Below are 23,627 nucleotides of genomic sequence, written 5' to 3' on the forward strand. Positions count from 1 at the left end.
GATTCTATATACATAAAAATTGTGACTATGTCTATATATTTTCTTCTGGCCTCTTTTGGCCAGTTTTCATGGAGATCAGTGTGTGTGTACATGTGTGTGTGTATGAGTAGATATACACCCATATATATGCATACATATATACTTCTACTAGCACTTTCTGTGTTCTGATTGTTTTTTCATATCATGCAATTGTTTCAGAGTATATTTTTAATTGCTGCATTTTATTGTCTCTAATGGAAACACCATTGCTTATTTACCTAATCTTTCCTTATTAAGTAGTTTCCAGTACTTCTTTTATAAAAATGCTTCAGTGACCAACCTTACCCAGAAATCTTTGTGTGTCTCATTATTTTGTAGGCTTTTAAAAGATAGTTTTTTAATTGAAATTTAACTTTTTCACTTAAATGAGACCAAGAAAAAGCATGTACTTATACAGTTTCAAAGCTTATTTAATAGCTTCTAAATATTTTTTTAAAAGAATCATTTACATGACTCATCAGAGACCCTTTTGTGTACGAGCAGTTGTTATCTAGTCTCTCAATGGCCTACATAAGACACTGTGTAGACGCTTTAGTGCTGTTATCCCATCTTAAGGTGTGGTTGTCCATCTCCCTAGCTATCCTGTGCTTCCAAGTTCTATAATGATTTGAATTTAAAATTTTTATATCACTGTCAGATATCATATCCTAAATATTAGAGGCAATATACAGATTTTTTTATTTGGGTATTTAATCACTGTAACTGTAACTAACTTCAGTATGTCTGCCCTAGCGTAGAATAGCTGTTGTTTAGTTGCTAAGTTGTGTCTGACTCTTTTTGACCCCATGGACTGTGGCCCACCAGGTTCCTCTGTCCATGGAATTCTCCAGGCAGGAAGACTGGAGTGGGTTCGCATTTCCTTCTCCAGGGAATCTTTCCAACCGTGTCTCCTGCATTGCATGCAGATTCTTTTCACTGAGCCACCAGGGAAGCCCAGCATAAAGTAGTTACATTTAGGAAACTGTTTTCCTGAATAAACAATTTACAAAGTTCTATTTGCTTCATTTTAAAGGCAATTTTATGTAGAAAAGAAACTGGTGATAGTGAAGTTACTTGACAGAGTTCTCCTTTGTGGATAATGTAAAATGAAGTCACTGTATTCCAGATCTAGTCTTCATTGTCTGTGTTAATTTCAGTAAATCCCACGATACAGTCCCAGAAACATTTATATCACATGATATTGCTTTGAAAAGTAATAGAACATTCATGAAAATATGTAAAGTTGATTCCACGATAAACTAGCAAAATTAGAGCCTTTGAAATTTAAATTAAACGAATCCATCTTATAGAGGAACATGGGAGTCTTAACAACTCTGGATTGTGAACATAATAGTAACAATGCTAAAACTATCAAATATATATAGTCAGTCACTGTTTTATGTACTCAGTATACTTTATTTTATTTACTCTTCACAATTACTCTGTGAGCCAGACATAAACCTGCTATAGAGATGAGGACACCAAGAAAGGTTGAGTAACTTGCCCAGAACTAATTCCAAAAATGATTCACTGAGGGTTATAGTTCACAAGAGCAACAATCAAAATTTTAATATTTTCTTTGAAAGAGTATATATGCATAAAACATTAACTTTGTAACATACACAACAAAATCCACCAAATTTGCTATCTCTTGTTGTTGTTGTAGTTGTTCGGTCACTCAGTTCATGTCTGACTCTTTGCAACCCCATGGACTGCAACATGCCAGGCTTCCCTGTCGTTCACCATCTCCCAGAGCTTGCTCAAACTCATGTCCATCGAGTTGGTGATGCCATCCAACCATCTTATCCTCTGTCATCCCCTTTTCCTCCTGCCTTCACTCTTTCCCAGCATCAGGGTCTTTTCTAATGAGTCGGCTCTTTGCATCAGGTGGCCAAAGTGTTGGAGCTTCAGCTTCAGCATCAGTCCTTCCAATGAATATCCAGGGTTGATTTTCTTTAGAACTGACTGGTTGGATCTCCTTGCTGCTATCTCTTATACTTTGTTAAAGGAGAGAGAGAGGCGCAGATGGTGAATATGTGCAAAAAGAAAAGGAAGACCAAACAAAAAGGGAGAAAATATAAATATTAAACTCTGGAAAATTTTTAGAAAGAAGTTAAGAAGGAGAGCAGCGAGAAAAAAGTGCAGGAAGATGAAAAGAAAGAGATGCAAAGTGATTTCAGGGTAAAACAAATGGGGCAACAGATCAGAAGGTAGTGCCTGGCAGGGCCATACTGGAACTCAGGGCAAAAAGAAAAATCAATAATTATGATCTTGCCTTTACTTTAAATTTTTATGTTTTGTTCATCGTGGCTTTCTTTGTGTTAATATTGATATTTAAAATACATTTCAGTAAAATATTGTTTATCCTGATTACTGAATGTGTTGCCATCTCCTTAAACTTTATGCCAAAATGAGGGTCTCATTGACCCATCTTGGTCCTGGCCCTGCCTTCAGTTCCCTCTGATTGTTAAATGGTGCTATCTGTTGAATCAGGCTATATTTGCCTTCCCTGCTACCAACCTGTTTCATAACCTGCTTAATCTGCAGATGGGCTTAAAGCTCCTGGCATCCTACCCACACTGGGGCTCTCAGTGTCCTCACTTACTCTTCTTTCCCCATTGCTAAAAGAATCTGTCAAAATTTACCTTCTCCTGTTTACTGAGCATCTGATAATACTCCCTTTTGCTTTGCTTCTAATGAAGCTGCTTATTAATTGAAGACTAATTTAAAGGTGTTTCTTTATTCTAAGCAGTTTATGGAAAGAGAACTGCCATGAACTCCTGGTTTAGTTATGTGTCCAAATGACGCTGTGATGGGGTACCTTTCAAGCTATCTTATCTCTCGGGATTTTAGATTCTTCATTATAAAATGAGTTTGGATTAGATGATTTCTATGGGCTTCCCTGGTGGCTCAGATGGTAAAGAATCCACCTGCAATGCGGGAGACTTGGGTTTGATCCCTGGGTTGGGAAGATACCCTTGAGGAGGGCAAGGCAACCCACTCCAGTGTCCTTGCCTGGAGAATTTCCATGGACAGAGGAGCCTGGGGGGTCTACAGGTCATTGGGCCACAAAGAGTCGAACACGACTGAGCGACTAAGCACTGCACAGCATACACGGACCTTTTAGCTAAAACAATCTATAATCCTATGACTGCCTTTGTTTTCATCTTTGGATCTCTCACATTGTACACACAGTTGGCCTTAAGGCTTTCAATAGCAGGAGAAGTAAACATGTACCAAAATTTAGAAGTTTTTTCGAGGTCTGGTACAACCAAACCAGAGTCACATTCACCAAAAGTCACATTCACTCCATGACTTGTAGGATTTCCATGGCTCTATTTTAGGAAATGAAATTAACTTACTGCTTATTAGGAGCCATGTATATATATTCTTTTTGATCTATGCTAAAAGAAGCTGTTAATCTGTAAATTAAATTTATAAGGCAGATAACTTTATATTCTCCAAACTTGTGCTATTGGTTATATTTTTTCATTGACTTCTGAGTCCAGCAATTTATCAAAGAGCAGCTGACTGTCATACAGTCTTAGACCAAAAGTACATGACATAAATTTATTTGCTCTGACAAATGAGTTGGAACTACTTTTTTTCCTCCTCTCATTTTTTCTCCCAATCCTTTAAAGATGTTCATAAATTATGAACTTCTGAAAATTGGTTTCAAAGTTTGCCATTTTATTCCTGACTTTAATTAATTCTTTTGGAGAAGCTCTCGTGTCTTCACCCAGAAAGTCATCTTGGTAACTTTTCAGCTATTGAGATAATATTTCAGCTTCCAATAGCAAGAAGTGATTGCATCTGAAATAATTGTATAAATAAGTAAAATAGATTAACATTCTTCATTATGTAAGGAATTCCAGGGTTGTAAAGAATCACTCATATTCTTCAGATCCAATCACATGGAAGAAAGTTTTTATATCTAAAATTGTTTACGTCTGTGTCTATATCCCCATGAATGGGGAATCATGGAGTTTGAAATGTAATGCAATATACCTTCCAAGTCTGTTCTGTGGTTATGTAGGCTGAATTTGCACAAGAGAACCTTCCCAGATGGCTCAATAGGGTTTGACCCCTGGGTTGGGAAGATCCCCTGGAGTAGGAAATAACAACCCACTCCAGTACTCTTGCCTGGAAAATTCCATGGACAGAGAAGCCTGGAGGGCTACAGTCCCTGGGGTCACAAAAGAGTTGGACACAACTGAGCCAGAACAAAAGGACAAGTGGGGACTGAAATGTGGCCTTCACTCAGCTGGACAAAATATGAGGTAATGGGGATGCTGTGCCCCCACAACCACCCAGTTTGTGAGAGCACAACTTATTTGCACAAAGATATCCTATGGGCTACTGCTGCTGCTGCTGCTGCTAAGTCGCTTCAATTGTGTCCGACACTGTGCGACCCCTCAGACGGCAGCCCACCAGGCTCCCCCATCCCTGGGATTGTCCAGGCAAGAACACTGGAGTGGGTTGCCATTTCCTTCTCCATGGGCTACTAGCTCTCTGATATTAATAAAACATTTACACACACATGTACACATCTGATTTCCAATAGACACCTCATAGCAAGTTCCTCTCAGTCTTTTATTCTTTATTCAGTGGACATTTCCCATTGATGAACCATTTGTGTTTTCTTCAATAGAGATAAATTGCATGCAATCAAATTTTAGTTGTGAAAGTGGTATTTTCAGTATTTAACTCAAAATAAACAAAGGCTCTGAAGAACTGTGGATTTGAAATACAGTTCCTGGATTTAATGATTGAGTTCCAAAATGAAGCCAGAAGGAAATATAAAATATTGGTGCCCTCTGGTAATAAATTGGAAGCCACTGAGCAACGATCGGAGCTGAATTCTTTCATAGCACATACACCTTCCTGACAACACTGTAGTCAGAATGACCTGACGATAAATAAGTATAGGCCAACGGTAATTCTTAGCTGACTCTAACAGATGCATTTGGCTAGTGGTTATAGTTGGAATGGTTAAATATTTTTCTTGTTTACATAGACAACCAAAGTATAGAGACTCATGAACCTGGAGAAATAGGCAATTCTGATCCTTAGCATCTCTAGAGATGATTACAAGGGTTACCTCATAAATTTCAAAACGTGGACAGGCACAGTTCCTTATAAGAGAGCAATTCTTTCTTAAACTGAAATAAAAGTAGTATTGAAAAGGATTGTTTATTACTGTCTTAGCCCTCATCAGCATTCATTAGTATTCCTCCTTCACAAATATCTCATGTTATGCATAGGATGAGATTCTAAAGATACCTTTCCAACAACTAAGAATGAGCTAAATTTGACTAAAAGAGGGAGTTTCCTTCAACCTTTTTGAATGCATATTCTCATTTTTGACGAATTTCAAATTTATGTGGACAATTTTTTTCCTGTAGGAGAGCTGGTTTCTTTACAAAATGCATATTCCACAAGAGATAAATGCTTAAAATATTTATACTAACTTAGAAAATGTCGTTAGTTGTACCTTAGGGTGCTAAAAAATGGTGATATGAATCAGAGTGCTTAAAAGTAAAGCTGAGAAGCTGTTGTTTTTATGTTGTTCAGTATGTCAGTGTACATTATAATTATTTTTCAGGAGAAGAATTTTCTGAGCTGAAGTCATTTTTCTCTGCCATCTCAGAGAAAAAACAAGAATTTACATTTAATCTTGCCAATGCCCTCTACCTTCAAGAAGGATTCACTGTGAAAGAACAGTATCTCCATGGAAACAAGGAATTTTTTCAGAGTGCCATAAAACTGGTGGATTTTCAGAATGCAAAGGCTTGTGCAGAGACAATAAGTAACTGGGTAGAAAGCAAAACAGATGGTAAAGTTTCCCATTTCCATAAAGTCATTATTTGCCATTGTATTCATGGTTTTTAATATACTAAAGTAAAGAATGATTGAATATTTTCCTATTAAACTGTGGCTCAGAGGGATCAGTTCCTCTGTTTTGCTTCCCTGTTATTCAAATTAACACTGAATTGTAAAATGGAGAGACATTGTAAGCGGCTTTGAAAAGTATACAGATTTTTTTTTTTGGACAGGTAACCTGTTTAAGAATTCTTACAGGAAGAATTTTAATAGTAATCTTTTATTAAAGTGTGTTTTTTAAAGTATGACGGCAGGAATAATATCTTTGGCCAGATAAGACTTAAATCTATCCATCTCAGATGCTTTCTTTCCCACATACACTGTAAATAATTAACACATATTAGTTGGATACGTTAATGTTTCATAATAAACATTGATAGTTCTATCATAGAGTTGTAATCTAAACTTTTAAGTATAAGCTAGCAGAAATTCCAAGGGCACTACTGAGAGACATAGTAGAACACAAAGTTTAAGCTCATACAGATCTGAGTTCAAATCCTGACAAGTTCTAAGCCATGCCCCATTTAAAATGAGGATACTATTATAATGTTTCAGGATTATTGAAAGATTAAAAAGAATGTGTGTGAAGAGACCAGTATATATCAGGCCCTCAATTAATAGCAACTTGTTTCTTCGTTCATTCATTCTGCTATTTAAGCCAAAAAAATCTGTGATGTATAAGATGAGACTCTGTTATACGTGGGGAGCCTCTGATGGAGAAGCATAAGTTGAAAATGTGAGATGGGTATTGTGAGCAGTGTTCACAGGCAAGTACTATTACTGGGATACACATTAAGAACATCCGTAGACAGCTCCATGGCAGCTAATCATGCTGTGGACTCATAGCTTTGAAATACTCATTAGACATAAAAATCAGAGACTGAGTTTTTAGAAGAGGAACATCACATTAGCAACTCCATTCTTATCCTTTCTCAATGGTCAATGGCTACAGATGCAACAGCAGAGAATTTGAGTGGACCACTAATTTATTAATTCTGATTGACTTGCTGAAGAACTTTGAAATAAAGTTTGAAAAATAACAACAGATATGAAGAGATACTTGATTTTGTTCTTTCTATCTGAAAAACAGTTTATACAAATGATTTCACCAAAGAGCAGCCATTGCTAGGTCTGTCTAAATTTGTCTAAGATAATTCCGTATCTCCTGTTTCCTAATGAAGTCCTGTTTGTACCTGTTTCTTTGTGAATATTTAATAAAGCTCCTCCTTAACTCCTCCAAAATTGCCACATTTAAATGATAAAACACCCTATTTTTAATTGATTAGCAAGATAAATTTTTGTTTTAATTTAATTTAAAGCAGTTATTTGAATCACTGTTGCATGTTTCTTTCTGCTTCTTCCTCTATACCCTCCCCAGGAAAAATTAAAGACATGTTTTCAGGGGAAGAATTTGGTCCTCTGACTCGGCTGGCTCTGGTGAATGCTATTTATTTCAAAGGGGATTGGAAACAGAAATTCAACAAAGAGGACACACAACTGATGAATTTCACTCTGAAAGATGGCACAGCAGTCAAAATTCCAATGATGAAGGCTCTTCTGAGAACGAAATATGGTAATATGGAAAAAAAACCACACTCTAAAGGACAACTTTGGGAATTGCTAAGTATATTAATATTTTATTTTCTCTGTTTCAGGTTATTTTTCTGAATCCTCCATAAACTACCAGGTTTTGGAATTACCTTATAAAGGTGATGAGTTTAGTTTAATTATCATACTTCCTGCAGAGCACACGAACATAGAAGAAATGGAAAAGCTAATTACTGCTCCTCAAATCCTGCAATGGTTCTCTGAGATGCAAGAACAGGAAGTGGAAATAAGCCTTCCTAGGTTGGTAATGTCATTTTATCACTCTGGCTCTTATGTTTTCACTTAGAGACAGATTTCAATAGCTGGCTGAAAGATAACTAATGCTTAAAAAGTCTATTGACAAAAATAAAAAGAAATACCTGTTAGGAATAGTTACTCTACTTTATGGATACAAAGCAGGTCTGAACATTGCCAGCATTGTTTTGCCATGAGGAGGATAGAATTTAAGTACTCAATATTCTCTGAAAGGAATGAACAAATGTAAGTCTTCAAAACAGAATGCTGGGATTAAAAAGAATTACTACTCTTTTTATTATACAAACTTATTTTTCTCTAACTTTTTTTTTCTGGTTGAAATTTAAAATATTTTATCTTCTCTTGTGTTTAAGGAAAATAAAATTCCCAAGACACTTGTGATATTATACAGTTAAAAAATATGTTGTTACCTTTGATAGAAGGTGCTCTCTGTTCAGTTCAGTTCAGTTCAGTTGCTCAGTTGTGTCTGACTTTTTGCAACCCCATGGATTGCAGCACGCCAGGCTTCCTTGTCCATCACCGACCCCCAGAGCTTACTCAAACTCATGTTCATTGAGTCAGTAATGCCATCCAATCATCTCATCCTCTGTCGTCCCCTTCTCCTCTTGCCTTCAATCTTTCTCTGCATCAGGGTCTTTTCCAGTGAGTCAGTTTTTCGCATCAAATGGGCAAAGTATTGGAGTTTCAGCTTCAACATCAGTCCTTCCAGTTAATATTCAGAGTTGACCTCCTTTAGGATTGACTGGTTGGATCTCCTTGCAGTTCAAGGATCTTCTCCAACACCACAGTTCAAAAACATCAATTCTTCAGCGCTCAGCTTTCTTTATAGTCCAACTCTCACATCCATACATGACTACTGGAAAAATCATAGCTTTGACTAGATGGACCTTTGGTGGCAACGTAACTGGTCATAACTTTTCTTCCAAGGATCAAGCTTTTTTAAATTTCATGGCTGCAATCACCACCTGCAGTGATTTTAGAGCCCAAAAAATAAAGTCAGCCACTGTTTCCATTGTTTCCCCATCTATTTCCCATGAAGTGATGGGACAACATGTCATGATCTTAGTTTTCTTAATGCTGAGTTTTAAGCCAACTTTTTCACTCTCCTCTTTCACTTTCATCAAGAGGCTCTTTTGTTCCTCTTCACTTTCTGCCATAAGGGTGGTGTCATCTGCACATCTGAGGTTATTGATATTTCTCCCAGCAATCTTGATTCCAGCTTGTGCTTCATCCAGCTCAGCATTTCTCATGATGTACTCTGCATATAACTTAATTAAGCAGAGTGACAATATACAGCCTTGATGTACTCCTTTCCCGATTTGGAACCATTCTGTTTTTCCACATCCAGTTCTGACTGTTACTTCTTGTCTGGCATACAGATTTCTCAGGAGGCAGGTCAGGTGGTCTGGTATTCCCATCTCTTTAAGAATTTCCCACAGTTTATTGTGATCCACACAGTCAAAGGCTTTGGCATAGTCAATAAAGCAGAAGTAGATGTTTTTCTGGAACTCTCTTGCTTTTTCAACGATCCAGCAGATGTTGGCAATTTGATCTCTGGTTCCTCTGCCTTTTCTAAATCCAACTTGAACACCTGGAAGTTCACAGTTCATGTACTGTTGAAGCCTTGCTTGGAGAATTTTGAGCATTACTTTACTAGCGTGTGAGATGAGTGCAATTGTGTGGTAGTTTGAGCATTCTTTGGCATTGCCTTTCTTTGGGATTGGAATGAAAACTGACCTTGTCCAGTCCTGTGGCCACTGCTGAGTTTTCCAAATTTGCTAGCATATTGGGTGCAGCACTATCACAACATCATCTTTTAGAATTTGAAATAGCTCAACTGGAATTCCATCACCTCCTCTAGCGTTGTTTGTAGTGATGCTTCTTAAGGCCCACTTGACTTTGTACTCCAGGATGTCTGGCTCTAGGTGAGTGTACTCCAGGATGTCTGGCTCTAGGCTCAGATAACCACACCATCATGGTTATCTGGGTCATGAAAATCTTTTTTGTATAGTTCTCCTGTTTATTGTTGTGACCTCTTTTTAATATCTCTGCTGCTATAGGTCCGTCCATACTATTTGTCCTTTATTCTGTCATACTCCTTTCCCGATTTGGAACCACTCTGTTTTCCACGTCCAGTACTGTTCCCTTGGTATCTCTAATTTTCTTGAAGAGATCTCTAGTCTTTCCCATTCTATTATTTTCCTCTACTTCTTTTCATTGATCACTGAGGAAGGCTTTCTTATCTCTCCTTGCTATTCTTTGGAACTCTGCATTCAAATGGGTATATCTTTCCTTTTCTCCCTTGCCTTTAGCTTCTCTTCTTTTCTCAGCTATTTGTAAGGCCTTCTCAGACAACCATTTTGCCTTTTTGCTTTCATTTTCTTGGGGATGGTCTCGATCACCACCTCCTGTACAGTGTCATGAATCTCCATCCATAGTTCTTCAGGCACTCTGTCTATCAGATCTAATGCTTTGAATCTGTCACTTCCACTGTATAATCATAAGGGATTTGATTTAGGTCATACCTGAATGGCCTAATGGTTTTCCTTTCTGTTTTAAATTTAAGTCTGAATTTGGCAATAAGGAATTCATGATGTGAGCCACAGTTAGCTCCTGGTCTTGATTTTGCTGACTGTATAGAGCTGTATAGACTGTATAGAAGGTGTATAGACTCTATACACCGTTTAGACTGTATAGAGGGTATATATATATATATATATTATATATACATATATATGTATAGACTGTATAGAGGGTGCTCTGCTGCTGCTGCTGCTGCTAAGTCACTTCAGTAGTTTCCGACTCTATGCGACCCCATAGACGGCAGCCCACCAGGCTCCCCCATCCCTGGGATTCTCCAGGCAAGAACACTGCAGTGGGTTGCCATTTCCTCCTCCAATGCATGAAACTGCGACCCCTTGGACTGCAGCCTACCAGGTTCCTCCGTCCATGGGATTTTCAAGGCAAGAGTACTGGATAGGGGTGCCATTGCCTTCTCCGACAGTCATTAAATTATAAGTAGGATCCTAGGATAATATTTATTATTGGGGTATTTATATATATATATTTAAAACTTCTCATTTTTATGCAATTTTAAAGGTTACTTTCCATTTATAGTTATTACAAAATATTGGGTTCTTTTTGGACAGTTATTACAAAATGGAAATCACAAATGCATATCTCAAGAAGCCATCATTATAAACACTAACTTCTTGATATCATGCTTCTGGGAGACAGGAGAAACTTCAGAGCAAAAGATGTGTCTAAATAACTCTCAACCTGAACTTTTAAAAGGAGAGATGTCTAATAGATTATTTTCCATCCTGTCATTCCTAAATTTTTCTTCAAACTTATCGGAGCCTGCATGTGCCCTGATATGCAGTGCCCCATTTTCCTGGCTCTCTGTCTCTCCACCTGCTTGACTTTTCTTTCTGTTTGCACTTAGCTAGGATCTAGTTAGTTGTTTGAATCGTACTGTCACCAAGCATTTGCCATATTTTTGTCACCCGTCTTTGCTCCTTTGTAATTCTCTCCTCATCCTGAATCCTCAATCTACTCAAAAAGTCTCTTGGATTCCTTAACTACTGATTTTGTTAAGCAAAAGCCCCAAAGCAGTCACTGGCCTCCCTTAGGCTGGAGCTTAACAATCTATCTTCAGAGAATGTTCTTTTCTAACACTCCACCAAGACTTTACCTCTGCTCTCCAGGTACTGCTTCATGTTGATTATCTTACTCTCAATGTATATCTCAACTCCCTGTTTCTTAAAGAAAACATACTATTATGTAAACTCACGTCTCTACACTTCATCTCAAAAATTGTATGAATCTTTGCTAAACTTCTCTTTCTCTATCTTCATTGATACTCAGGAGAAAGAAGTATCCTATGCTTTCTTCACCTTAACTCTGGGCTCTTGATCCACATATTTTTAATCATCCCTTTTTATTAAAAACCTTTCTTTCTTTAACCCCTCTGGCATTACTTTTATTTATTTTTCTCTCTTTCTGTGAAATTTTCCTGCTCCCTGACTTACACATTTTTTCTTTCTGTCCCCAGATAATGTTTACCAGATTTCATTTCAGAAATTTCCTATTCCTACTCTCTTTTTATTTTTGTTCCTTATATTTCATGTCTCTAATATCCAACTCTTAAGTTCCAATCTCTCTTCTAATTATCTACTGTCTATAAATCTCTATCTGCATGTTATTTGGTATTTCAGAGTATTTTTTTAAGCTCTTACTATATGCCAAACATTGGGTATATAATGGTGTGTGTGACAGATAATTTGCTTATTAATCATAGAAATAATAATTTTTAAAATTGTTTATTTTCAAATTTACGTCTCTCTCTCTCTTCCCTTTGGGAAGATTAGTAGAAAAGGATGTACATAGAAAGCCCTGAGTTTGAGGAGTGTCTATACTATTTACTAGCAGTGGGGTCTTAAGAGAGTCACTGATGTCCTGAGTTGTGGTTTTATTAGCACAGAATGGAGATAATGGTATCTATAACCAAGATGGCTCCAGCTTCTTCAGTCTAGATATCAAATATCTAAGTAGGAATGCGATAATTTCCAAGATCAATTGACAATAGAAAATATAGGTTTTCACCAGAATTTCTTTCTTTACCACATTAGGAATCCCCACAGCAATGGTTCACAGTGCACAAATCCATTTAGACCACTGCAGTCTGGACAGCCCTTTTCAAACTTCAAGACCTGTTATTAGCCTTTCCAAACTGTAGCGACGTTTCTCATACAACTTCTCCCATAGTGTGGACACAGACTTTGCTTTTAATTTCTCCAAGAACAACTGCTATGAGCTGAATTATGTGCATCTCAAATTTGTATGTTGAAATGCTAACTCCCACTACAACAGAATGTTTTCTTATTTGGAGATAGAATCTTTGTAGAAGTAATCAAGTTAAAGTGAAGTCAATAGGGTGGACTCTAATCCCATGTGACTCCTTTATAAAAAGGAGAAATTTAGATTCAAAGATACACAAACAGGGAAGGTGTTATGAAGAGACCCAGGGTTAAGATGGCCATCTACAAGTCAAGGGGAGAAGCTGGAATAGATGTTTTCCTCACAACTCTCATAGGAAACCAATCCTGCGGATGCCTTGATTTTGAACTTCCAAACTACAGAACTGCGAGACAATATGTTTCTGTTATTTAAGCCACATAGTTTGTGGTACTGTGTTAGGGTAGCCGTTGACAAGTCTATACAAACAAGATCAACTTCAATGTTTAACTAAAGTCTACTGAAATCTAATGTGGGGCTTCCCTGGTGGCTCAGATGGTAAAGAATCTGCCTGCAGTGCAGGAGACCAGGGTTCAGTCCCTGGGTGGGGAAGATCCCCTGGAGAAGGGTGTGGCTACCCACTGTAGTACTCTTGCCTGGAGAATTCCATGGACAGAGGAGCCTGGCAGGCTACAGTCCATGGGGTTGTAAAGAGTCGGACATGACTAACACTACTAAAATATAATAATAAAAAAGGCTTGTGAGGTGAAAAGTAGTTTAAAACCTGTTTCCAGGGATGAATATTCCTAGAAGAAGAAGAAGAGAAGTCATTCAGTCGTGTCCAACTCTGCAACCCCATAGACTGTAGGCTCCTCGGTCCATGGAATTTTCCAGGCATGAATACTGGAGTGGGTTTCCATTTCCTTCTCCAGGGGATCTTCCTGACCCAGGGATCGAACCCAGGTCTCCCACATTGTAGGCAGACACTTTACCGTCCAAGCTACCAGGGAAGCTGAATATTCCTAGACTGTAGGCCATTTCTTTGTACTCGGAGTCTTCTGTCTGTTACTGTCCTTAGCCTACCATTATCATGATGTCAGGGCCCACTAATCCAAAAGGGGTATCTTTCCCATCTCTATCAGCATTCAGAATCCTCCAACTTTTCCCAGCATAAAAAGAAGGTAAGGATGCAGATTTTCTTGCATCCCCTCTTAGGCTAGATTCCTAGTTATGATTAGAATCTATAGCAGTAGAGTTCAACCCTCATTTTAAATTCCAGACACCAAAGATTTTTTTAAAAATGTGGTGGTAGCTTCCATTACACTATCTCATTACATACTTCTACTCACAGCACAAAGCCTAACAAGTAGAAAATGCTAAATAAGTGACTTATTTTATTTGGATGATATCTGCTCAGCCAGCAGCAAATGGGAAAGAATTCCTCTGACTTTTTAACCTCCATCCCTCCTATTTCCTGGTCAGGCCCTTCTCCATGGTGTCTAACCAGTATTTTCTCATTCATCCTTTAGGGTTCCCTTAAATAAATTACATGTAGGTTTCTCACCATATTCAGTTAGAATCAACCATTCCTTATTTTTATTTCCATAACACTTTATGCAGATTCACACTATAGCCTGCATTACATTGTGTTTTCGTTTCTTCATCACATTCTTGTCTGTCTTATTAAAACGTGAGTTCTGTGACAGTGGCAGGCCATAAGGTCAGTGGACTTATGGTCCAGTCCATAGGACAGTGGCTTGTGACATTTTGGCCTCCATAGTCCCTAGCACATTTCATGGTACAGATTAATAGTATGGGCTTCCCAGGTGGTGCTAGTGGTAAAGGACCCGCCTTCCAATGCAGGAGACATAAGAAATGGGAAGATCCCCTGTCAGAGGGATGGCAACTCACTCCAGTACTCTTGCCTGGAGAGTCCCATGGACAGAGGAGCCTGGCGGGCTACAGTCCATGGGGTCACAAAGAGTCAGACACAACTGAAGCAACTTAGCACATGCACACACATTAATAGTATATTCTGGATGAATATTATTGGGTTAAATTACATAAATGTAGTCAAAGAGGTTCTATGTTATTTCCATTTATCTAATTTTAAGTATCTCAGAAATCAGAATTCAATTTCTTAGTCACTCTCGGATTCATTCCTTGTGAGGATCTCAGAGAGGCCATCCTCCTTCCCGTCCATGCAGCATAACAAATGATAGGATATCAGTTATTTCTTGGGAAACTTCTCTCTAGAGAAATAAAAATGAGATTTTTAAAATTCACAAGACTGAAAATTCTGTTATCAATTATTCAGTCACATTAATACAACATTACATTTAAAATGTATTCCATTTTCTCTGAAAGGATGAGTCTTCTGATTTCTTAAAGGAATGATTTGCTTATGTGTTAAGTTCATGAATAATTTTAGTCTATCAGGATGCATATATTGAATTAAGGTTCCTGAGTGCTCAGATCATGGATTGAAAGCTCTGAAATACGTTTCTCTCAAAATGCTTTCTCTCAATAAAAAGAAAATTACCCATTCAAAATCTGTGGTCAGTGCAGAAGAGGAAAAGTTGTACAGGCTCAATAAAAACTTTTTTTTAATATTTTATTACTCAATGCTGTGATCCTTTTATATTTGAATGAGTGAATTATGGTTTCAAACTGATAGCTAAAGATTTTGATGAAATAGATTAGGGAATTTATTAGTGTTCCAGAGCTGTATTAGTTTTCCAGAGCTGTTGTAACAAAGTACCACAAACTAGGTGACTTAACACAAGTTTATTTTCTCAAAGTTCTGGAAGCTGGAAGTCCAAAATCAAGAGGTCAGTAGGACCATGCTCTCTTGGAGACTGTGGAATTGTCCCAGCCTCTGTCTAGCTTCCCGTTGTGGTTTATCATCCTTGGTGTTCCTCTTCTTGTAGAGCCATCATGCCAATCTTTCCCTCTGTGGCCATCTTTTTCCAAGTGGCATCTTCATTTCTTGTAAGTCATATTGGATAAAGAACTGGCTCTACTTCAATGTGATCCTTTGATCTGAAACAGATAGACTGCCAGATGTTTCTCCTGCAAAGATAGGTTTATTTGGGATCAACAGAGAATTTCAATTTGGAATCTGTAACTATGGCAAGCCACGTGCAAGTCCTCCAAAGGCAAGGGAAGGAGAATGATTATATATAGGAGAAGGAAGTTGGGAGGGCTGTAGTAGACAAGGAATCCATGATTTTTCACAGGCTGAGTCCTTCCTAATAAGGAAGAGGAGTCTTTCTTCTTTTAGTTGGGCTCTGCTATTATCTTCAAAAGCATGTAGGCTCCCTCTTCTGATCTCCCAACTTTATTTAATTGCTCTTTTGGTCTGTTAAATTTTTCACATCCTCAACCTAACTAATTATATCTGCAATGACTCTGTTTCCAAATAAGGTCACATTGTAAGCTGTTGGCAGTTAGAGCTTTGACACATGAATTTGGGGATGAGGGGATGCACTTCAGCACTTAACATATACTGTGCAAAATTTTGTCACTGTAAAAATAAATAAACAAATGCATCTTCGATGGCAAAATTAAGTAAATGTCAAGAAAAGAAAAATTAATCATAAGAATGCTTGTATATAAGCAACAGTAGGCAAGATTGTGTGAGTGATTATAGTTATTGTTAGAAATAGCATAGAAACAGTTCTTCCTCTCTTTGATGTATGACTCATTTAGATTTGAGGCCAATAGGACAGAGCATAGTCTAAAAACACTAGGGTGGTTTCTGTTTACTATTTGTAACATACTGGATACCTAATTTTGGACATTATTCTGCAGTTGGATACCAACAATCACATTACCTTTTTCTAAATTTAATATGAAATTTTATAAACATCTTAATAGTTAGATTTCCTAGGTTGAGGAGTCTAACACACCCTTATGTATCAGATTCTTCACTGCATAAGAAAAGGTTTGAGATTGTGTTTTTATGATTGTGTATATGTGCAAAGTTAATCATTTAATACATGTAAATAAGGTAAATAAACAAGAAACTTTCATCTACATCCATTTTAACTTTGTAAAGCATTTAATATTTACATTTTAATACTAAATGCTACAGTTCTGTAGTCTGACTTGGTTATGAATTGTATTCTACAGATAAGGAAACTGTCACTCAAAAAGTAAATTGATTGACATTCAGTTAAGTTCTGGGAGACAGGTTAGCTCTCATTTCCATTGTTTCATAGCCTTATGATACTATTATTAGTTTACTACTTATTAGAAAATGTATTTCCTGTTCAAAAGCAGAGATTGATTGGGACCCCACTATGAACAATGAACTGAGACACACGCAAAATGATAGACAGGATTTCTATTGAGAAGATAGTTGCCACTTAGGTGGGGTGGTGCAAGATTTGCACAAGCTTACTAATAATTAAATACTGAAAGAATGGTATAAGAACTTCAAGGTTCATGGAAAAAGAGAGGAGAGAAGGGAGAGGAAGCACCAGAGACTGGAACTGTATAAACAAAGGCTTCAGTAAAAGGGAGGATTTGAACTAGGCTTGTTGTAAACTTGTTGAGGTCAGAAGCTATGCATATTTCCTTTCTTTGATACCATAGCAGTGCATGCATCTGAAAGATAGTAGCTGCTCAATTTGTTGCTTTAATTTAAATAGTTGTGATGTTTGGGATGTGGGAGAGAGGGAAAGACTGAAGCCCAAAAGATGTTAAGAAATCACTGCAACAATTCAGGCACTCAGTAGCAAGCACTTAAGGGAGCAGCTTCACTGGGAATGTAAATGGCAGGTGATGCAGAAAGACATTTATTGAAGTGTATGACTAAGTACATATGGGCTAAGAAGGAATAAATCATTCTGAGGTTTTAAGTTTGATTGTAGGAAAATGAGAAGATATTGACTTATTTTCTTCTTTCGTAGCAGTCCTTAATCTGGGCACCATGGACTTCTAGGATTGCAGAGTAGAATTCAGAGTCCCTGAGGCTGTTGAAATTATTAGCAAGTTTATGAGTTATTAGGGAGAGTCTAAGTTTTTGGCAGTCTGAGTCTTTGAACTTATTAAATACTATGTTTTTATTCAAAAGTATAGTGATAACTGGGATTCCCTGGTGGCTCAGACTGTAAAGAATCTGCCTGTAATGACAGTCCTTGGGGTTAGAAAGAGTCAGACACGACTGAAGAACTAACAGTGTCACTTCACATTCACTTTCATAGTGATGACTAAGCAAGAGCTGCAATTCTTCAAAGAAGTATCCCTCTTTAAAGATATTGACTGATGTGACATCTCACAGTATCTTTGATCAACTGTTGAATCAAGATTATGGAAAACACAACATAATATTGTAGACCAAGAGCTTTGTCATCTCTATACTGAAAAACTTTGTCTTGCCTAAGATTTTTCTCTTACTGTTAAATGAGAGACTGACAATACCTGCCTCTTAGGGTTGTTCTCATTATGAGAACATGTTTGTTGCATTTTTAGTACTCAGTATATCTTATATTGTTGGTATTGTTTATTATTATTATTCTCATTCAGCTTTTAAATTTCTTGACAATCCATTATAGTGGATTGCTTTCCCTGTTTGCCATATCTCACTTAATCACCACCATAAATTTGATAGAAATCTATTTTTAATATTTAGGTTGCAGTTGAGATGGAGACAGGTAAATGCCTTGCCAGAGGTCACACAGCTAGCAAATGGCAGAGTCAAAATTGCAGGAGTCAGGAAATGCTTGTGTAAAGTGGGGCAAACATGAAGGAGGGCACAGAACAGAGCAAATGGCCAGTGACATGATGAGCAGCTGGGTAAGCTACACGACACAGCAATGCCACAGAGACTCAGAAAGAAATCACACATTCCATAGGACATCATGTTCTTGCTGGGCTAGTAATCCATCCCAAGTTGGCCAGCTTCGGATCTCTGAGTGCATGAATGTGAACTGTGTGTGGGTGAGAGAACATGACCTCAGGGAAAATGAGGTTGGGTGTGAGAGTAGATAAGTTATGACCAGCTGCACTGGTGCTTACAAAGGTTCATTTACTTTAGCCTATCAGACACTGATACAAAGCAGAATCCAAGTTTACATTGACCATTGTCCAGATAGGTTTCCTATGTGACAGAAAGCATTTTTAATTCAGCTCTCAAGGCTGATAGAATATTTTATACACACACACACACACACACACACACGGAAGTGACACATAATAGTCCAAGTTGAACACTGTCAAGGATTGTGTTATTTTTTATCCTTGTGGGCAGCCCTAAGACTTGGTTTGGTTGTTTCTAAGCCTGAACCTTTCAGTGATGGCTCAAGGCCACTGTATCAAAACTGGGATTCCAAACAATTAAGGATAGGGACCTTGAAGGAAAACAGCCAAAGACATTTTGTCATTAAACAAGAGTCCTGTGTATAAAGGAGGAGAGACAATAGAAATCCACAGTAGGGCCTGCAGACCAGGAGTGAATCCTTCTTCAAACAGAAATTCTAAATTGTTATCCTTTGTTTTCTGCAGCTTGAACTTGTATGAGACCACTTTAAGCACAATGGATGCCTATGGCAGTAAATTGCTGCCTTCTAAGAAGGTGTATAATATTTACATACGCTAAAACATTCATTTCATGATTGCTTACTTGGTAATTGTCTATTGAGTCTTTTTTGCTGCTCATTCTTTAAGCTTTAGCTGTATTCTTTTGACAATTTTAGAGGAGGGTCAGGGAAAAGAAAGAAAATGAGCCACATCTAGAATAAATATTAAGACTCACAAAATTTGGAGGAGGTACATAATTAACACTATACATATATATATTGGGGCTTTCCAGGTGGCACTTGGGTATAGAACCTGACTGCCAATGCAGGAGACATAAGAGATGCGGGTTTGATCCCTTGGTCGGGAAGATCCCCTGGAGAAGGGCGTGGCAATCTGCTCCAATATTCTTGCCTGGAGAATCCCCTGGACAGAGGAGCCTGGGTTACTACTGTCCATAGGGTCCCACAGAGTCAGACACAACTGAAGCGACAGCACAGCACAGCATATATATGAATTGATCGAGATTACGATTTTGAATTATATTTTGATTAGAAGGCAGTGGAGGTTAGCACATTAGCTTTAATTGGAATGGACCTGAGTTTGAACTCTAGCCCTGTCTATCTTGTCCTTGGAAATCAACCTCCTCAAAACTTACACTTTCTTATATGTTAATGGGAATAATAATGCTCACTTCCCAGGGTTTTTGTGAAGATTAAAAACTATAATCTCTATTAAGTACCTAACACATGGAAGTGCTACTTCACACCTGACTGTTCATGGCTCCAATAATTATGGCTAATTAGAAATTGGCTGCAGATTATATTTTATTAAATGGTTGAATGGGTTTCTATTGCTGTAGGTTTCATTGCACTATATTATGAGCAAGACTGTTACTTAAATGACTCTCTGGTATAATTAGGCCTTATTAGAGGTTGTAATAAGTCTTGCAGTATTCTTGTCATTATTCCCAAATCACTGGATTATTATACTAAAAATAGTCAAGTTACAGATGGACTAGAACATTTATCCTCTACCCTTTAGAAGCCCATACTCCATTCTGTATAAAAAAGAGTGTGCTAATTAAAACAGAATAAAAGCACAACCCCAAAGCCTCAAAACCATCATGCTACATATTATCTTTCTTAGCAGGAAGTTAAAAAGAAGTTGAAAATGATTGGCATAAAACAAGTTATTTTCATTATCAGTAGGTTCTAACGTGCACATTGTGAGTTGTGCCACAATTATGCACAATTATGCTCTAGAATTATGCAATTCCAGTTAGCTAGGGTTCTGAATGAAATAACATCTTCCAAAAGTACATAATAATTTGCCAAGAAATCATTTAGGCCCAGTAAATTTTTGCTACAGCATGTTCATTGTTTTGAAGAATCATAATTATTATAAGAAGCTTGTTCAGTATTTGGCAATTAAAAAATAATTTAATTAGACTGATTGTGCAAGCTAATTTCTGGCCCCAGATGTGGGCCTGTTAGCTAAGCAAGGTTCCTGTGCTTAAGCAATCATGTCTGCATCCACACCAGAAGGTACCAACCAGGGCAAAGGTCCAGCAAGGGAACAGACAGAGCTCCTGCGGCAGGAACCGTCCTGGGATTGCCCTGAAGTCGGAAATAGACTTAGCTCCCTGTTGAAGGACTTTATACTCTTTTCTTTCATGAACAAAATTTCCAATCTGGTTGTAAAATGTAGATAGATGCTTTTAGCATCTATAAAGTCAATAATTTAGCTTTTTTTTTTTCTTCCATTTTTTAAAAATGGAAGGTGAGGGTCATAGATTGCAGTTAACATAGAATCATAGAAGGTCAGTGCCTGAGAGGATCTTTGAGATTCTTTGGTGAAGTTCCCTCTTCAGGCAAACTGATGCTTGGAGACTTGCATAGAACCTAGAGTCTTAACTTAGGGCCTTGCATTAGAAGTATTGGCAAGCTCTTCCTTTTTTTCCCCTCCTATAATTTTCTACTCTATTTTACTGGAAAGAAATTTAGTCCCCCTTCAGTCTTTTACCTCTTCTACAGGGCTTATTGGAAAGATGTTAGATATGTCGTAAATTGAAGGAAGTCACATCAGCTGTGACAGCAGATATGAAAGGATCATAGGCTACTAATGCCCCCTTTCTGTACCTCAGTAGCCAATGATCTTTTTAATGAACTGTTGGCTTCTGTTTCTGGCTCATAATATCTTGGATGCCTGCCAGGAACGATCTTGGATGATGTGAAAAAAAACTTGAGTGTGTACAGTTGCTGGAGGGAAGTTTTACAGTTCTAGGGAAGAAGCCAAATAATCGAAAACTTAGAACTCTCACCCTGATTTGTTGAGTAATTGTTACCTCAAAAAATTGAGTATTTTCTTCTCCCTTCCCAAGTAACCATTTATCTGGGAAGCAAGTTATTAGCCATCCAAAATTGCTCAGTGGAGTAGTGGGGAAATGGTGTGAAAAATGAGGATAATGAAAACAAAATATTTCACAATAAAACATCTTCCAAGTCATCCATTTTATAAAAAAGAAACCCTTTTGGTAGCCAATGTGTACAGTGTTTCACAAATTTTCCTCTTCATTTTTTTAAGCAGATTTAAAGTAGAACAAAAATTAGACTTCAAAGAAGCTTTGTATTCATTGAATATAACTGAGATATTTAGTGGTGGCTGTGACCTTTCTGGAATAACAGGTAATGTGAAAAATTATTCTTATATTATCAAGTAAATGTGTTCTCTTAGAAACTTAACTGACTGATCTTAAAACTGAAAGAGCATTTGGCCCCAGAAAATACGTACACGGGGAATAAATGTCATCGTCGTGTCAAGCTGTCTGTAAACAAGCACTCTATTTTGCATTTAAGTAGTTTTACTTAATGAGAGTCAGACAGCATGTTAGAATGTTAGATAAGCTTTCTAACCACACTTACAATGAAACTATGTAGGCAAAGTATTGTATGGGTTTTTATTCCAGCTCTGTTTGTATTTCCTTATCTGAATATTGGGAATTACAACTTTGAGGCTCTCATCTAAGCAGAGCTAATAAAACTCCCAATTTGCAAATGTTAATTTGGTAATATTAGAGCCCGTGAAATAGGCATCTGCAAGCTGTTGGATGATGAACACAGTCTAGAAATTGTAAGGCTGCAGCTTGTAGATTTAGCTTGAGACTGACAACACATCAGAGATGGAGCTTTTATACTAACTGGCACTTGGGAAATTGTGCATGGTTCAGATGCTCACTTTCACAACAAAGCCCAAGACACTCTTTATTTCTCATCCTGGCAGTACCTACTAGTTCAAAAATAACTAAAGAGAAAAAAAATGGACGAAGAGGGACAAATTATCCCGCTATTTTAAATTCTTTTAAATTCAGTCTTCTGTTTTATAAAGAAAAAATAAAGTCCTAATGATACAAGCTTGTCTGTCTGATGGGGTTGGATATCCCAACCTAGAATTATTGTGTATTCCTATATAAAATGTGGGCTTTGGAGAGGTATTCATTAACTTATTCACTTATCAATTATGTGGCTAAGTGAACAGAATGAATGAGTTTTCCTGGTGGAGGAGGTGGGGGGGTATACAGGTGACATGGATGTTCATTACCACCTTCACACATGATTTAGCTGCCTGTTCTCACACTGACAGATAGATCTGACTTCTTTGACAATTTCATCAGCATCAGGAATGAGGCAGTCAAAATTAAATACTGCAACAGGATTCTGTCTAAGTGTGCCCTGGAATGCAGCCACCTTACCAACTTGAAATAAACCAAGCCATTTTTTAAAACACCTCTTCCTCTTAAATTTCTTTCTGGCCTTCGGAAGCTCACTTGCTATATCTCAGGCATTTCAAACAGCCACTTGCTCTGCAAATTCCCAGCAATTTGAGACTTCTATAAAATCTCCTTTTACATCAATAAAATAACCCAAAATGTTTTATAAGAGAATTTGTATAAGAGAATAACCCTGAACAGAAAAGAGTAAGTGTCCAACATTTTTTGCTCTGAGTTACCTCTTTGAGTTGATTTAACGACTTTGGTTCTGTCTTATTGCTTGAAATAGAACAACCACAGCCAAAGCTGGCACTATTTCTAGTCTTTAGGAGAACAGCGAATTAATTTCCTGCTATTAGTACGTTTCGTGCAATAAGCGTTTTCTAAAGGCTATTGTGGCGGCTCAGTGATAAAGAATTCACCTGCCAAGCAGGACACGCAGGTTCCATCCCTGGGTGGGGAACATCCCCTGGCGAAGGAAATGGCAACCCACTCCAGTATTCTTGCCTGGGAAATCCCAAGGACAGAGTAGCCTGGCTGGCTACAGTCTGTGGGGTCGCAAAGAGTTGCACACGACTGAGTGACTAAAACAACACAAAGGCTACTGTGGATCAGTCCAATGCTACTGCTATGGGATACTTACACAAAGGACACACTATCTTATACTCAGATCGTCCACAAATTGTGAATGAAAAATGTTTTTGAAAGAGTTATTTTTGCAACTTTGAGATGAATATTTGACTTCTGTCACCCTTAGTAAAATATTTAACCTTTCTGAACCTCAATTTTCTAATCTATTAAATAAACAATATATCCCAGTGGCAGAAATAAATAA

At 37.6% G+C, this 23,627-nt stretch overlaps 1 protein-coding gene across 1 annotated transcript in view; it reads left to right on the top strand.

Annotated features, from left to right (window-relative positions):
• SERPINI2 (serpin family I member 2) overlaps nucleotides 1-23,627 on the top strand; it is a 39,139-nt gene that overhangs the window by 6,037 nt on the left and 9,475 nt on the right. Inside the window, exons 2-5 of the mRNA XM_070380646.1 lie at nucleotides 5,624-5,854; nucleotides 7,280-7,474; nucleotides 7,557-7,749; nucleotides 21,613-21,710. Coding sequence (XP_070236747.1) covers nucleotides 5,624-5,854; nucleotides 7,280-7,474; nucleotides 7,557-7,749; nucleotides 21,613-21,710 — 717 coding nt within the window. The remainder of the gene's footprint in view (nucleotides 1-5,623; nucleotides 5,855-7,279; nucleotides 7,475-7,556; nucleotides 7,750-21,612; nucleotides 21,711-23,627) is intronic.

Source organism: Bos mutus, chromosome 1 (assembly GCF_027580195.1).
Source record: "Bos mutus isolate GX-2022 chromosome 1, NWIPB_WYAK_1.1, whole genome shotgun sequence".
NCBI lineage: Eukaryota > Metazoa > Chordata > Mammalia > Artiodactyla > Bovidae > Bos > Bos mutus.